The sequence below is a fragment of the Rhamphochromis sp. 'chilingali' genome (assembly GCF_963969265.1).
Source record: "Rhamphochromis sp. 'chilingali' genome assembly, chromosome: 19".
Lineage (NCBI taxonomy): Eukaryota > Metazoa > Chordata > Actinopteri > Cichliformes > Cichlidae > Rhamphochromis > Rhamphochromis sp. 'chilingali'.
In genome coordinates, this window is record NC_137946.1 from 12766293 (window position 1) to 12780828 (window position 14536).

General features: G+C 37.9%; 2 protein-coding genes across 2 annotated transcripts in view; one reads left to right on the forward strand and one right to left on the reverse strand.

The window, feature by feature from the left end:
• Positions 1-2083: 2083 nt before the first annotated feature.
• LOC308386570 (claudin-15-like) overlaps positions 2084-14536 on the forward strand; it is a gene marked incomplete at its 5' end in the record, with an annotated part of 16793 nt that continues 4340 nt past the window's right edge. The window contains 5 exons of the mRNA XM_080866203.1: positions 2084-2300; positions 4565-4729; positions 11550-11631; positions 11746-11856; positions 11952-12068. Of these exons, the coding sequence (XP_080722329.1) occupies positions 2084-2300; positions 4565-4729; positions 11550-11631; positions 11746-11856; positions 11952-12045 (669 nt within the window). The 3' untranslated portion in view covers positions 12046-12068. The remainder of the gene's footprint in view (positions 2301-4564; positions 4730-11549; positions 11632-11745; positions 11857-11951; positions 12069-14536) is intronic.
• The window catches only part of LOC308386571 (thialysine N-epsilon-acetyltransferase-like), a 7883-nt gene continuing 5586 nt past the window's right edge, over positions 12240-14536 (reverse strand). Inside the window, exons 5-6 of the mRNA XM_080866204.1 lie at positions 13857-13897; positions 12240-13688 (exon numbers count right to left, since the gene is read on the reverse strand). Of these exons, the coding sequence (XP_080722330.1) occupies positions 13509-13688; positions 13857-13897 (221 nt within the window). The 3' untranslated portion in view covers positions 12240-13508. The remainder of the gene's footprint in view (positions 13689-13856; positions 13898-14536) is intronic.

The window sequence follows — 14536 nt, forward strand, 5'->3', positions numbered from 1 at the left end:
GCATTGTTAAATGGCTTTTGCTGAATTTACTACATTACCAAACCACATATGAATCATCCTCTAAAATTGAAACAGGGGATATTTTCAAAAGTTTTCTTCAGTTAAGTAATATTTTCAATTATGAAAGTCATTTAAATAGACAATCAAAGAAAATCAGATAGTCTCAAGCGAATTTTGTGCAGAAGCTACTGTTACAGTCACATCTTCTATGCAAAATTTCTTTATAAATGAATTTACTTCCTTACCTACTAGTTTACTTGAAGCAAAGCAAACCGTTTCAGAGCAGATTCATCCATATGTCAGTATATTACTAATAGTAGATGGTGGCTGGCGCGGCTAGCTATGGAGAAGCATGGAACAATCTGTGCAATGCAGCTTATTAATTACAGGTCAATTAATCATTAGATAACCACAATGTACCAGATATAAATCACCACACACCCATACACAAGTCAGAAACAATGACTATGTTTTGATTTTGGCTATATTTAGATGTAAAATAATCATCCAGAAATAAAGTTAAGGAATGTCTCGTTTACACCTTATCAGTAGTTTTGTCATTAACTGAATGGTTGTGCTGCTCCTCATTGACTACTTCTTTATGACATTTATAGATCTCTTCTAGGAACGGTGTGGAATAGGAACCCTGCCTAGAAGCTAACTTGGATTTAAAAACATTGACAGTGAAACAACATTTGGAGCAGAGTTGAAAGCCAGGGGTACAAAAGCGTGGCACATATCCAGTAATTACAGCTGAAACGTGAAAGGGATATGCAACGCTTGCAGTAAATTAACTTGCTATAACTAGGTGAAATTTAACACCTTCACTTAAAATCGTTGAAATAATAAAAATAAAATTGTATCTTGAATTATTTTGTCTTGAATAAGAAAATGAAGGGATTAGAGTTAGGGTTGATTTTAAACATCAAGTCCGGCTACTTGTCTAATTCAGTTCAATTTTCCCTTTAAGCAAAGAGGTCAGTGCGGACACAAGTAAATCAGTATTTAAATTTATAGAGAGGAGGGCAGGGAGATAAAAGATTAACAAAACATTAAAAGTGTAATTCCTCTTCAGTACTGTAAGTATATGACAGTACTTTGAACTATGCTTTTGATTGCTGGCAGCAAAAGAGAATTCCCATTTGATAAGATACAGACTTTAAGGGGTGATTTGAAGTTTCTTAGAAACTAAGAATTGCTTGAGTCAAAGATGGTAAACACATCACCATTCATTCTGAGGGACAGTCGGGGAGATTTGCACGTGCAAAAAATTAATTTAAAACAAACATACATTTCATATATATTGTACAGTATAGATAAATTCTGGACTTTTTTACATTTCCATACATTTTTTCTCATGTGTAGACACTAATGAATTACAAGGTTGAGTTGTAGCAGTCAGGCCTTTGTGCAGATTCTTTTAGGTGACAGCTCTGCACTTTTTCAAGCTAATCTTTCAACAGAACAGACATTGTTGGATCGATATGCTGTATCACTTAAAAAAAGTATTTACAAATGTTAGGAATTTAAACAGGTCTTTTTTCCTGCTGCAAAATTGTTAATGTTTAACTAGTGCCGCAAAAAGATACTTTTCTGTCCTTTATAAATCACCTAAGCAGCTTCAAGTGTTTGCTTTACTGTTAATTCAGCATTTCCCCCCTAAGTATTTGCCCATGGAACTTGAAATAGCCTCATTAAAATTGAAAGTTACCAACTCCTCAGAAACAGGACACAGACAGAAAGACAAGATTCAGAGATTAACAAAAAACTGGAACTGCTGCAAAACATTCTTAATAATACAAACAGTTAATGTTTTATGAACATGCTCCTTGTTTACTCACATTTCTATGGCAACTTGCCTACCATGTGTAATGTCATGTATTTTGGGCGGGATTAGCACACTTATATTGTAGCTACAGGCTATAAAGCAATGCGGATATTAGTCCAGGTACCAGTGCATGAGGAAAAAAAATCCTGAGTCAGTTCTCACATTCCCAAAATGTGTATCAGATACTGAAGTCGCAACTAGAGCTCCTCCAATTATTATTACTTCTACTAATTATTAATAAAAATTACTGCCAAGATGAACACGCTCATTGAAGTCGTAGCACTTTTTCTAGGTTTTGTTAGTTGGATATTGACTCTTATAACACTAGAAGATCAGCACTGGAGGGAATCCAGTCAAGACGGCAGTGTTATATTAACTTCTAATCTCTATGAGAACCTATGGATGTCTTGTGCAAGTGATTCAACGGGGAACTATAACTGTCGTGACTTTCCATCCCTTTTTGCTCTTCCAGGTAAGTAAAGTTTTAATTTTTTACATAATATTTTTTTCATCTTCCAAAATACGCCGTTTACAATAATTTAATTAGGTAACTAATATAAAAGTACTTGGGATTATATGCATAGCTTGCATATTCTCATATATGTATTTTTATTCTCTTGATGATTTAGCAAATTTTACAATCATACTGAAAGAAATGCTTTAAACTTAATATGAAATAATAATCAAATAATCTTCATAAAAGCCAAAAAAAAATACAATATCTGCCACAGGCTGTAATCTGAAGGCGTGACAGAAAAAATAAACAGCATCTGTTCAATCTAAACAATCCTTTTGCCAAATTTCTCATGTAAGTTTATTTTTGTCATGTGTGTAAACGCAATGTTCAAAACCATTTTAGGGTTGGTGGTACTTCACTCCATTACAGAACGAGTAAAACTTTTTTTTAGCAATGCTCAGAGATAACATGTTCATTTTAGGCAATTTAGTTTAAAACTGTTTGGAAGAGAGTACATTTTGAAGTTAAATGCTTCTTTTATTCATTACCAAATGCTGGGATCCTAAAAGACTAATAATGAATCTGTCTGATTTGCAGACAGGCAAGCAGACTCGACTTAGGGTCATAATGCAACTATGCATCCTCATCACCTATTACCACAGCTGTTACCATCATCCCTTGTAGAGAGAGTGAAATGAGGAGCCAAAGCATGGCTTGAATCCCATCAATAAATAGTTAATAACATTGGCACAGGACTTAAAGCAAATGGCAAAAGGTGACATGTAGCTTTAAATCTATAGACATTGGTAAGCACCTCTCTGTGGCCCCGTAAGTTGGGTAACATTTTGAGTCTTTGAAAAGTTTGAATAGAACTCAGAATAAAGGGAATGTTGAGTGGGTGAGCTGGAATTAATTATTAATTTGTACTTTTTGTAGTATCTTAGCAGGAAAATTTTCTGACACATTGAGGCTCAGTGGCTAACAACTTCAAGATTGTGTGGGAACATAGTTTGGAGATGAACGTTTACATCTATTTTTCGTTATAAACCCAATAGTGGAAGCTTTTGCTTCCTTTCTGGGCTTTCACAGTTGGATAATGATCAGGGTCGCCCTTCCAAATCGATACTGGAAGGAATTTACAGTTGATGGTAATGTTATCTCACCCCATCAACAATGAAAACCTCTGGATGTCCTGCGCAACTGACTCTACAGGCGTTAATTATTGCCGTGATTTCCCATCTTTGCTTGGTATGTGGTCAACACATAAATGTTCTTGTTTTGTTTTTTAGTTTTATTAAGTTAAGTACTTATTAATTAATCAATTAAGGATTCATCTGGCTTAGCTACTCAAGCCCAAGACTTTCCAAGTAAGATTTTATCTGAAACCATCTTAAACTATGTTGTAAAAATCAGCTCTTATAACAGAGGACTTTAAAAAAATCCTTAATAACAAATAATTAAACAGTCTTTACAACGGAAAAAAAGGTTGATCCTTTTTATGAATGTTTTCATCAACATTTTACTTGTTCAGGGTGTGTCGGTTGTTTACTTGTCTGGAAATTTCTACTGTACTAAGTACTGGTGAACAGAGTAACTGCAATAGAAAATCCAGAAAAAAACAAATGCAATAAAAACTTTGACTGAATTATAATTAATCAATGCCCATTTAGCAATTAGCATCTACTTTGGTTTGTATTTCTTAAGTTACTGTTTAAGAATCAAGTTATGCGAAGTGACATATAAATATTCACCATATCAAAGTGATCCAAAGAGAAAGAGTTTTGTAGTACTCAAACAGTTATCAGTCTTGCCTACAATCCTGAGGCACACATTTCTATACTATGTATTCTGGTTGATTGGTACTAAAAAAAGACCCAAGATGGGCTGTACAGCCCGGTCACAAGATCTGCCTAGACCTGAAAGGATAAACATTTCCTGTTCTCTGAAACAACAGATACTTTTACAATTTGCTGACTATTTTATCAGTTGTGAAATGTGGAATAATTTGAAAATATTTGTGGTCTGCCTGAACTTAATCAACTCATATCATTGTGTCTGTCCTGTGAGATTCAAGGTGGAGCCTCTCACTGAAATGTGAAACAAATGAAAATCTGAGGGCAAGAATTTTTTATATGAAGCTTAATAGAAACAAACAAAAAAAGTTTTTTCTAAAGTTCTTACCAACTTACTGCTTAAATCTTTGTTACTTATTTAGATATAACCATACGGTACACAAACATATAAATCAATATGTTATTCTGTCTTTTATTTGCACACAGGCTACATTCAGGCCTCTCGAGCACTGATGATTGCTTCAATTGTGTTTGGGTCGTTTGGCCTGGTGGCTACGCTTGTAGGAATGAAGTGCTCGAAAATAGGTGGAGAAAACTATGTTCTAAAGGGGAAGATTGCTGCAGTTGGAGGAGTGTTTTTTTTACTGCAAGGTAAAGACTTGGGGGTGGATGAAAGATCTATGAAAAAAAGGAATGAAAAAAAACTTTCATTTAAAACAAGCATTTTAGTGTTTACATGTGAAATTTTTGCCTGATTATTTGAACCAGACTTACAATTTGAGAAATGCAACCTAGCCTCCTGTGGTATGACTCGACTTAAGCGGTCAAAGAAGTGCAGGAGACTGATGCTGTCCAGTGTAGCAAGTGATTTATTCACCATTCTGTGGCCCAAGAATATTTACAAAGAAACAAATAAGAAACTCAACTCTATAAACTCAATTCAAATAAACATAACTGAACTTAAATCAACGGAAATTAAGGTCAAACTGCACACAGCTACACTGACCTGAACCCTTCTTCTGAAACACCTGAGTTCGTCTGCTTAAATAGTCCCCTTAATCAAACACTTTCTCCTCTGGACTATTCCATTCAGTAGGTAGGTGAGATGAACATGATTATATTCATCCTCTACTACTCTTGACTGGCAACATAAACTCTGGTGTAATCAATACATATCACAACATTAAATCTATTTCTTTATAAACCCTTTAAAATCAACTTTATTAAATTATAAGAATTCTTCCCCTCCTGCCCTTGGTCTCTTCCTGTGACCTCAGATGAACCCAGAAGGTATAAAGCAGGAAGTAGAACTACATTTCCTCCTTTTGCTTCTGGAAGACAGGTAGGTAAAGGTAAGTTCAAACAATACAAATTAACAGTTGAAATAAATAACATGTTAACTTAACAAACTTGTATGAATTGATTTAAACCAAGATGTTATATTATATAATCTGTAAAAGTGCAGAACATAAACAAACCCGGGATAGTAGATGTTTGCCTATTGCAGATTACATGTGAAATATGGTTAAATCAAAACAAGAATGTTAACTAAGAATGTAGACAAATGGTCTTCTCACCCACTTTGTCACACTCCCCCCCCCCCCCCTTAAGACCGTTACTCCTCTGAGTCACGGGACAGGAAATCAGCAATGACATTCTTATGTCCAGGTCTATACTGGACCTGGAAACGAAAAGGCTGGAGAGATAAATACCATCTTGTTATCCTGGCATTAGTGTCTTTCATATTATGAATCCATTGCAAAGCACGATGATCAGTCTCAAGAACAAACTCTTTCCCAACAAGATAATATCGCAAGGTGTCTAGAGCCCATTTAATCGCCAATGCCTCCTTTTCAATGGTCGAATACCTCATTTCCCTTGGAAAAAGTTTTCGACTGATGTACTGGACAGGCAACTGCTGCCCTTCCTCTCCTTGCAGTAAAACAGCTCCCAGACCCACCTCAGAGGCATCTGTTTGTACTGTGAATGGAAGGTTAAAATCTGGACACTGCAAAACAGGTTTCTGACACAAACAGTCTTTCAAATCATTAAATGCATCCTCAGCATCTTTCGTCCACCTGATCCTTGTAGGACTAGATTTTCTTGTCATGTCAGTCAATAAAGCTGCTCTTGAGGAAAAATTTGGAATTAGTCGACGATACCAACCTACTAATCCCAAAAATGATCTCAACCTTTTCTTTGTGTTTGGCAAGAGTGCTGCAGCAACTGCATCCACTTTTCCAACCTGAGGGCGAATGCCTCCACCCCCTATTACATAACCCAGGTACTGCACCTCGGGCTTGGCGATGTGACATTTCTTGGCATTTATGACAAGTCCAGCATTTGCGATACGTCGAAACACATCAGCAAGATGTTTCAGATGATCTTCCCATGTACCACTATAAACAACAATGTCATCAATGTAGGCAGCTGCATATTGTTCTGCACCCTTCAACACTCGATCCACCAACCTTTGGAATGTAGCTGGTGCTCCATGCAAACCAAAGGGCATCACTGTGAATCTAAACAGTCCACTCGGCACTCTGAATGTTGTTAAGTCCTTAGATGAGTCTGTCAAGGGAACCTGCCAATAACCTTTACAGAGGTCAAGGGTAGTCAGAAATTTAGCATTTCCCAAACGATCAATTAGTTCATCAACCCTCGGCATTGGATAAGGATCAAAAGCAGACACAGAATTTAACTTGGAAAAGTTTACACAAAATCTAAGCTTAGGATCATCTTTCTTTGGTACAAGCACAACAGGGCTACACCACTCACTGTGCGATGGCTCAATGATTCCTGCAGCCAGCATCTCCTCCAGCTCACTTTTCAACTCAGGCAATAGCTTAGCTGGGATACGGCAAGTGGTATCTCTAATTGGCCGTTGGTCTGGAGAATGCAAAGTGATTTTGTGTTCAATGAGGTGTGTACGACCTGGCTTTAGACTGAAGAGTTCTTTGGTCATAAGTGATTGCACCTCCTGACGTCTTTCCAAAGGCAAATGGTTTAAATCTGGAAACACAGTTTTGACAGCTGAAGAAGGGAAGTACTGCTCCTGAGGCTCTTCCTCATCCACAACTGTACATGCCCACATGGATGTTGAGTCCTGTGGCTGGTCAGTCCACTCTTTCAAAAGATTGACGTGGAACACTTGATTCTTTCGACGGTTTGGTAAATGAAGCTCATATGTGACTGGGCCTGTCTTCTTTGTGATTTCATATGGCCCCTGCCACTTTGCAAGAAGACTGCTCTCAGAAGTTGGCAAAAGTAGAAGAACTTTGTCCCTCACGGAAGACTCTTCTTCTTGACACTTTATCATATCTTTGTTTTTGCCGCTGTTGCGCATGGGCCAGATTGTTATTAGCAAGTTCTTGGAAATGTTCTAGCTTGTCTCTCATTTTGAGGACATGTGAGAGTTCACTAAACCTCCGCTCTGACATCGAACCCTCCCAAGCTTCTTTCAGAACATCCATTGGACCTCTGACAGGATGCCCATAAAGTAGCTGGAATGGTGAAAACCCAGTAGAACTTTGTGGAACCTCTCGGTAGGCAAATAACAAAAATGGGAGCCATTGGTCCCAATCTGACCCGGTTTCATTCACAAATTTCCTGAGCATTGATTTTAAGGTCTTGTTAAATCGCTCCACAAGGCCATCAGTCTGTGGGTGATAGGGACTGGTCTTGACACCCTGGATCCCTAACAAACTATATACTTCTTTAAGCATCTTAGAAGTGAAATTGGTCCCCTGATCTGTGATGATTTCTTTTGGGATACCTACTCTGGAAAACAACTGAATCAGGCAGTTAACAATCTGACAAGCCTTTATTTTCTTCAGGGGGAAGGCTTCAGGATATTTTGTGGCATAGTCACAAACTACAAGTATGTACTTATGACCTGCTTTACTCTGTTCTAGTGGGCCAACAATGTCCATGGCAATGCGTGAAAAGGGTGTATCAATGATGGGCATACTGATAAGCGGAGCTCTATCTGCTTTCCTGCCTGGAGCTGTTAACTGGCACTGTGGGCAAGCTTTACAGTATTGTACCGTATCACTGAACTGTTGGGGCCAGTAAAATCTGGGAATCATTCTAGAAAATGTTTTAGATTGTCCCAAATGTCCTGCCCAGGGAATGGAATGACTCATTTTCAAAATGGTAGATCTCAAACTCTGGGGGATCACCAATCTTGCGACGGCGATGCAACAAATCTCCCTTAACCACAAACACTTCCTGCCTTCCCTCAACTGTAGTTGACTCTGGGACACATTTAGAGAACAATGGTTTAAGTGTTAGATCCTCTTTCTGAAGCCTAGCAACCTGACTAGCACTGGGGAGAGACTCAGTCTTTAAAGGATCTAAAATGTGTTCAGCTACTCTTGTTCCCTTCACCTTTTCATGTCTTCTCTGTCTCTTGCTCTTTTTTGGTTTAGAACGAGTGCTAGACTCGTCCAATGGGGCATCCTCATTTGCAAAAGGTAATTCCATCCCAACCCAAAGCATTAACCTGTAGCTCCTTAGCTTTTGACCTTGTGACCGCTAACAAACTTTCAACGGTTTCAGTCTGACAGGGATGCTTGGCTATTAGCTCTGTGAGTATTGGGAGATCACGGCCCAACACCACTTGATAAGGCAGCGTTTGCAGCACTCCCACTGAAAGAGTGTAACACTGGCCTTCTACTTCAATTGCAACTTCAGCAACTGGGTATGATACCTTATCACCATGAATACAGCACACATCCACTGTTGCTCCTGAAAAGATCACATCCCTGGGAAGACTGTCTTGTCTAACCAGAGAGCGATTACTTCCTGAATCTAACAGAGCTACACAGGGTTTGTCTTCAACAAATACCCCAATTGATGGCTCACGTTGCTGACATTCAATTTCATTTTTGTGATTCTCACTGACTTCAGTTTGTCTAGCAGAACACATGTAATTTTTACTAACAGACATCTTTGTACACTGAGCTTTAAGATGACCTATCTGACCACACAAATGACATGCTTTATTGGTTTTATTTTTTGTCTCAGATCTGGCAGGATCTGAGTTATACCAGTTCTGTCTTGTGTGCTTAACTTTCAAGTCAGGGCCACCACCTAACTTGTTGAATGGCACGTTGGAATTTGACTTAACTGGTGTGAAGTCTTTTGATGGTCGACGAGCTGCTAAGAAAGCTTCAGCCAGTTCTGCTGCTTCCTTGGAAGTCTTTGGGTTACGTTCCTTAACCCACGTCCGAAGATCAGGATTCAAAACCTTGAGAAACTGTTCCATGATGATGGCGTCTCCGATTTGATCCCTTGTCTTTGTTTCAGGATTCATCCACTTGATGTACAACTCCTTTAGGCGGACCTGCAGCTCCCTTGGTGTTTCCTCTGCTCCAAAGGTACTAGAACGAAACCTCATCCGATAGGTGTCAACACTTATTTCATATTTCTGCAAGACAGCACACTTTACTTTTGCATAGTCCATAGTGTCATCAATATCCATGGCTACATAAGCGGAACGTGCTTTACCAGCTAGCAGTGGTGCTAGGTGAAGAGCCCACTCATCTCGCGGCCACTGGCAAGCATGAGCAATTCTTTCAAAGGTGATTAAATAATGTTCAATGTCCTCACCTTCATTGTAAGGTTGCATTTTTGGCCCCTTCCAGCCTGAATGTCTCACCAGTGTTGAAAGCTGTGCCTCACTGCGTTGATGTGCCGGCTCCAAGTCAAGCCTATTTGATTCTTGTGTGCTGGCAGATGGTTCTGGAGTAGGTGCTCTCGAAGAAGCCGATGTAGATACTTGTACTTCAAGTAACTGATGCTCTAGATTGCCATGCTGCATCTGCTGTTGAAGCTGGGCAAACTGATGCCGGATTTGCCTCCATCTATCATCCTGGCGCTTGTGCTCTTGCTCCAGTTTAGCATCGCGTTCAGCCTGCTGTTGCATCAGAGTTTGCAAAAGTTTGGACAATTCAGCCACATTCTCTTGTCCAGAAATATGGCCACTTATTGCCCCTTGTTGGTCGCTGCCATCTTGTAAATCATCTGCTTCACATTCTGGAACATGCCCTCTCTTTGCTCGGGTAGACATCTTCTCCACTCCTTAATTGGCCTGGAATCCCACTGCTGCCACCAAATGTGGTATGACTCAACTTAAGCGGTCAAAGAAGTGCAGGAGACTGATGCTGTCCAGTGTAGCAAGTGATTTATTCACCATTCTGTGGCCCAAGAATATTTACAAAGAAACAAATAAGAAACTCAACTCTATAATAAACTCAATTCAAATAAACATAACTGAACTTAAATCAACGGAAATTAAGGTCAAACTGCACACAGCTACACTGACCTGAACCCTTCTTCTGAAACACCTGAGTTCGTCTGCTTAAATAGTCCCCTTAATCAAACACTTTCTCCTCTGGACTATTCCATTCAGTAGGTAGGTGAGATGAACATGATTATATTCATCCTCTACTACTCCTCTTGACTGGCAACATAAACTCTGGTGTAATCAATACATATCACAACATTAAATCTATTTCTTTATAAACCCTTTAAAATCAACTTTATTAAATTATAAGAATTCTTCCCCTCCTGCCCTTGGTCTCTTCCTGTGACCTCAGATGAACCCAGAAGGTATAAAGCAGGAAGTAGAACTACATTTCCTCCTTTTGCTTCTGGAAGACAGGTAGGTAAAGGTAAGTTCAAACAATACAAATTAACAGTTGAAATAAATAACATGTTAACTTAACAAACTTGTATGAATTGATTTAAACCAAGATGTTATATTATATAATCTGTAAAAGTGCAGAACATAAACAAACCCGGGATAGTAGATGTTTGCCTATTGCAGATTACATGTGAAATATGGTTAAATCAAAACAAGAATGTTAACTAAGAATGTAGACAAATGGTCTTCTCACCCACTTTGTCACACCTCCATAAAGTCATGTGACAGATTTAAGACAGTTCACACTCCCAAATGAATGTTTGCACAGAACACCTGGTTAAATATAAGCATGCCTGGTTCGATTTCTACTTTTCACAAGACATGCTATCATATCACCATTATATAATGGTTTACTAGTTCAAAAGGTTATCCTTACGCTAACAAACCTGCTGATATAGGACCGTCATTAATAAGAGTTTATGCATTTCAACAGCACTATTGGTTACCCCATTTAAAAAAACAGTGTGTGAACCCAGTTATAGGATCATCTCATTGACCAAAAAGTATTTTCCCCTGTATTTGAAAAAGCTATATTTGATATATACATTTTTCATTTAACAACATATTTTTAATTTACATAATTAATATGATTTACTGAACTACAACTTGTAAAGTTTTTAAAAAGGAATATAAAAAATCTTATGCAACATTTAGATAGCATTTTTGTTGCACAACTGGCCTAATGTTTTTAAACTTGACTTTTTTTTTAAATAAAGATATGTGCACTACTCTGTGAATTTAACTTGTTTTTGCATTTTGTAGGGCTTTGCACCATGATTGCCGTGTCTTGGTACGCAGCAAACATCACCCAGCAGTTCTTTGACATTCTTTACCAAGGGACAAAGTAAGTCAATATAATCTGCATCAGCTGAAAGCACATAACATAGATTAAAAATTGTTAATATTAAATAAATATCACAATCAAAATGTCATATAAATAAATCTTATTGTCTTGCAGGTATGAGCTTGGAGAGGCGCTTTATATTGGCTGGGCTTCAGGCACGCTTGCCATTTGTGGAGGCTCGTGCCTGCTGTGTTCCTGCGGAATTATGACTGACAGTGAAAAAATGTAACTGTTGCTGAAAAGTTTAATTCGCCAGATATTATACATATAACAGGTGTATAATTAATATAATAAAATTAAACGTGCCTTTTGTATTTTAGACCGTATCCACTCCAACCATCCTCCAGAGGACACGTGCGATCAACTGTGGCACCCTCTCAGTCTGTCAACTATGACAGAAACGCATATGTCTAAGAAGTTAATGTGTAGACGGAAAAGTAAGAATCTTTTCAGAATCTTTCTGAAAGAGACAATGAGTAAAAAAAATAAATCTGGTATCATTTATAGGGGACATAATGAAAACTGTGACAGTATAATATCAATTACGGTCATAGGTTCCAGGACAAAATCTGTTACAGTAAGTAAATTTTGATGCAAAAGTCACACTTCCAACTAAGCACACAGTTGGTATATTTTGTTTTCTAATGGTCCCATACATAATTTATCACAATAACAGGACACGTGTGGTTTCAGCCAGTGCGGTTTTTGTTTGTTTTGGGTTTTTTATTTTTTCTGCAGGAGCCACTTGAGTAAAAAGAATGAAACAATCATAAGCACAGAGTATATTTACATGTCACTTTGTTGATTTTATACATTTCTCAAGATTTTTGCATGGTTTTTTACTATATATTTACCAGTTATTTACCATTTCACAGTAATCGAATGCCCTAAATTATGAGAATGTTAACACGTTTATGATTTCTGCTAGTGATGCTCAGCGGTGTTTAGCACAGGTGACATTGTTGTTGTCATTATTAACTACTTTGCACAGTCAAATAAAAAAGGACATTCACAGAACTTGCTTGCACAGCAGCTTTTCATTTGAATGTTTAAATCAACAACAACAAAAAAAAAAAAGCTCAGAGCTCAAATCTTGTCATATAACCCACTTAACAACAGTACTTTCTCAGGGCCCACTTTATTCTTTAATGCCCATTTTAGTTTGGTGACACATTGTGTTTTACATTCTCACATAATACAGATTCAACACTTTAAAAATGCCATCTTCCAGGAACAAAAAATCACCTTTGGAGTATCTCACAGTTGCAACCTGCTGGAAAGCTGTGATGTCACATCTGGGATTTGGTTTACCCAATGAGAGTCAAGAAACATTTTGCTGATTGGTGATAAATAATTTAAATGTAAGGAAGAGTTTAAAATATAACATTTAAAGCATAAAGTCATGTACAGCACTTTAAAAATTCGCATTCTTAACATTCTTAAAAGCCTCATTCTTAACAGGTTGTTTTAATATCTCTTCCTTTTCATTACTTAATTGGTCACAGTAGCTGCATCACTGTAAGAGTGAAAGTAATACACTGGGTTTTCAGTTCCTCAGAAACGTACATGAAAACATAAAAATGTACCGAACCACTGATTTATGCTACTCAGTGTTTTATTTAGCAGGGGTCTGTGTTTATGGGACTTTGAGCGATACTATTTCAAGTCTATAGAAGAAGAAATCAAAAGGGATAGCCGTATCACATCAAAAATACTAAATTCATATGTATTTCACATCCTTCGCCCCCTGTAAATTAATTTGTTAAATCAAGGACACACACAAGATATAATTAAGGCTGTTTTATGGAGAAAAATACCAAAAACGTTTTAAAACAAGCACCATTTTGCACAGAAGGGTAAAGAGCATAGTTTTCTTGTCAATCTTTAGGTGCTTCATTTGCTAAATTGTCCAGGTTCTGTCCATCAAAGCGGATAGCGTGCCAGCCTTCAGTGACAGTGAGGTCCTGAGCTCCTTTAGCAGCATAAAAGTCTCGAGAGGGAGTGTTCCAATTTAGCACAGACAACTGCAGCCGCACACACTGCTTCTTTTTCCCAATCTGAACAAATAAAAAAATTGTCCTGCTCTTAATCATGCACTATTACCTCGCTATAACACAAAACAGCTGATATTAACCAAAACAGAAGAAAAAAATCAAAAGCGTCCAAATGCAACAAATCAAATTAAAAAAAATAGGTTTTCCATACAACAACAAAAACATTCTTACCTCTGCAACTTTGCTCAATAAGGCTGTACCAATGCCATTTCCTACAGGGGAAACCATTATAAACATGATAAAGTAACAAATACATCTAGATTGAGATATATATATATATATATATATATATATATATATATATATATATATATATATATATATATATATATATATTAGGGGTGCAACGATATTCGTATCGATATTGAACCGTTCGATACAGTTCTTTCGGTTCGGTACGCGTATGTATCGAACAATACAACATTTGTAATTTATTTTATCAACTTTCCTTCTGACGATGCTGTCTGTGTGGAGCGCTCAGTGAATCTGCGTTCGACTACTCCGCCTAGGCTGCACTGTCGAGCGCAGATCCACTGAGCGCTCCACACAGACAGCATAGTCAGAAGGAAGAGCGCAGGGCAAGCTAGCAAGACAGAAGTTGCAACATGGACCTCCCCCACCCTCATTCAGATCTGGCGTTTGGAATTATTTTGGTTTTCATGTGACGTATGACCCTGAAGGTAAGCGAGTCATGGACTAAAGTAAAACAGTATGTTGGATGTGCCATGCAATGCTCAATTCCATGGGTGGGAACTAGTGTGTTAGCGCAGTTAGCTCGTTAACGTGTTGGCCGTCTAGCCCCATGCACGGGGCGATCGGCGGTAGCTCGTTAACGGAGATTTGCCGTGTTG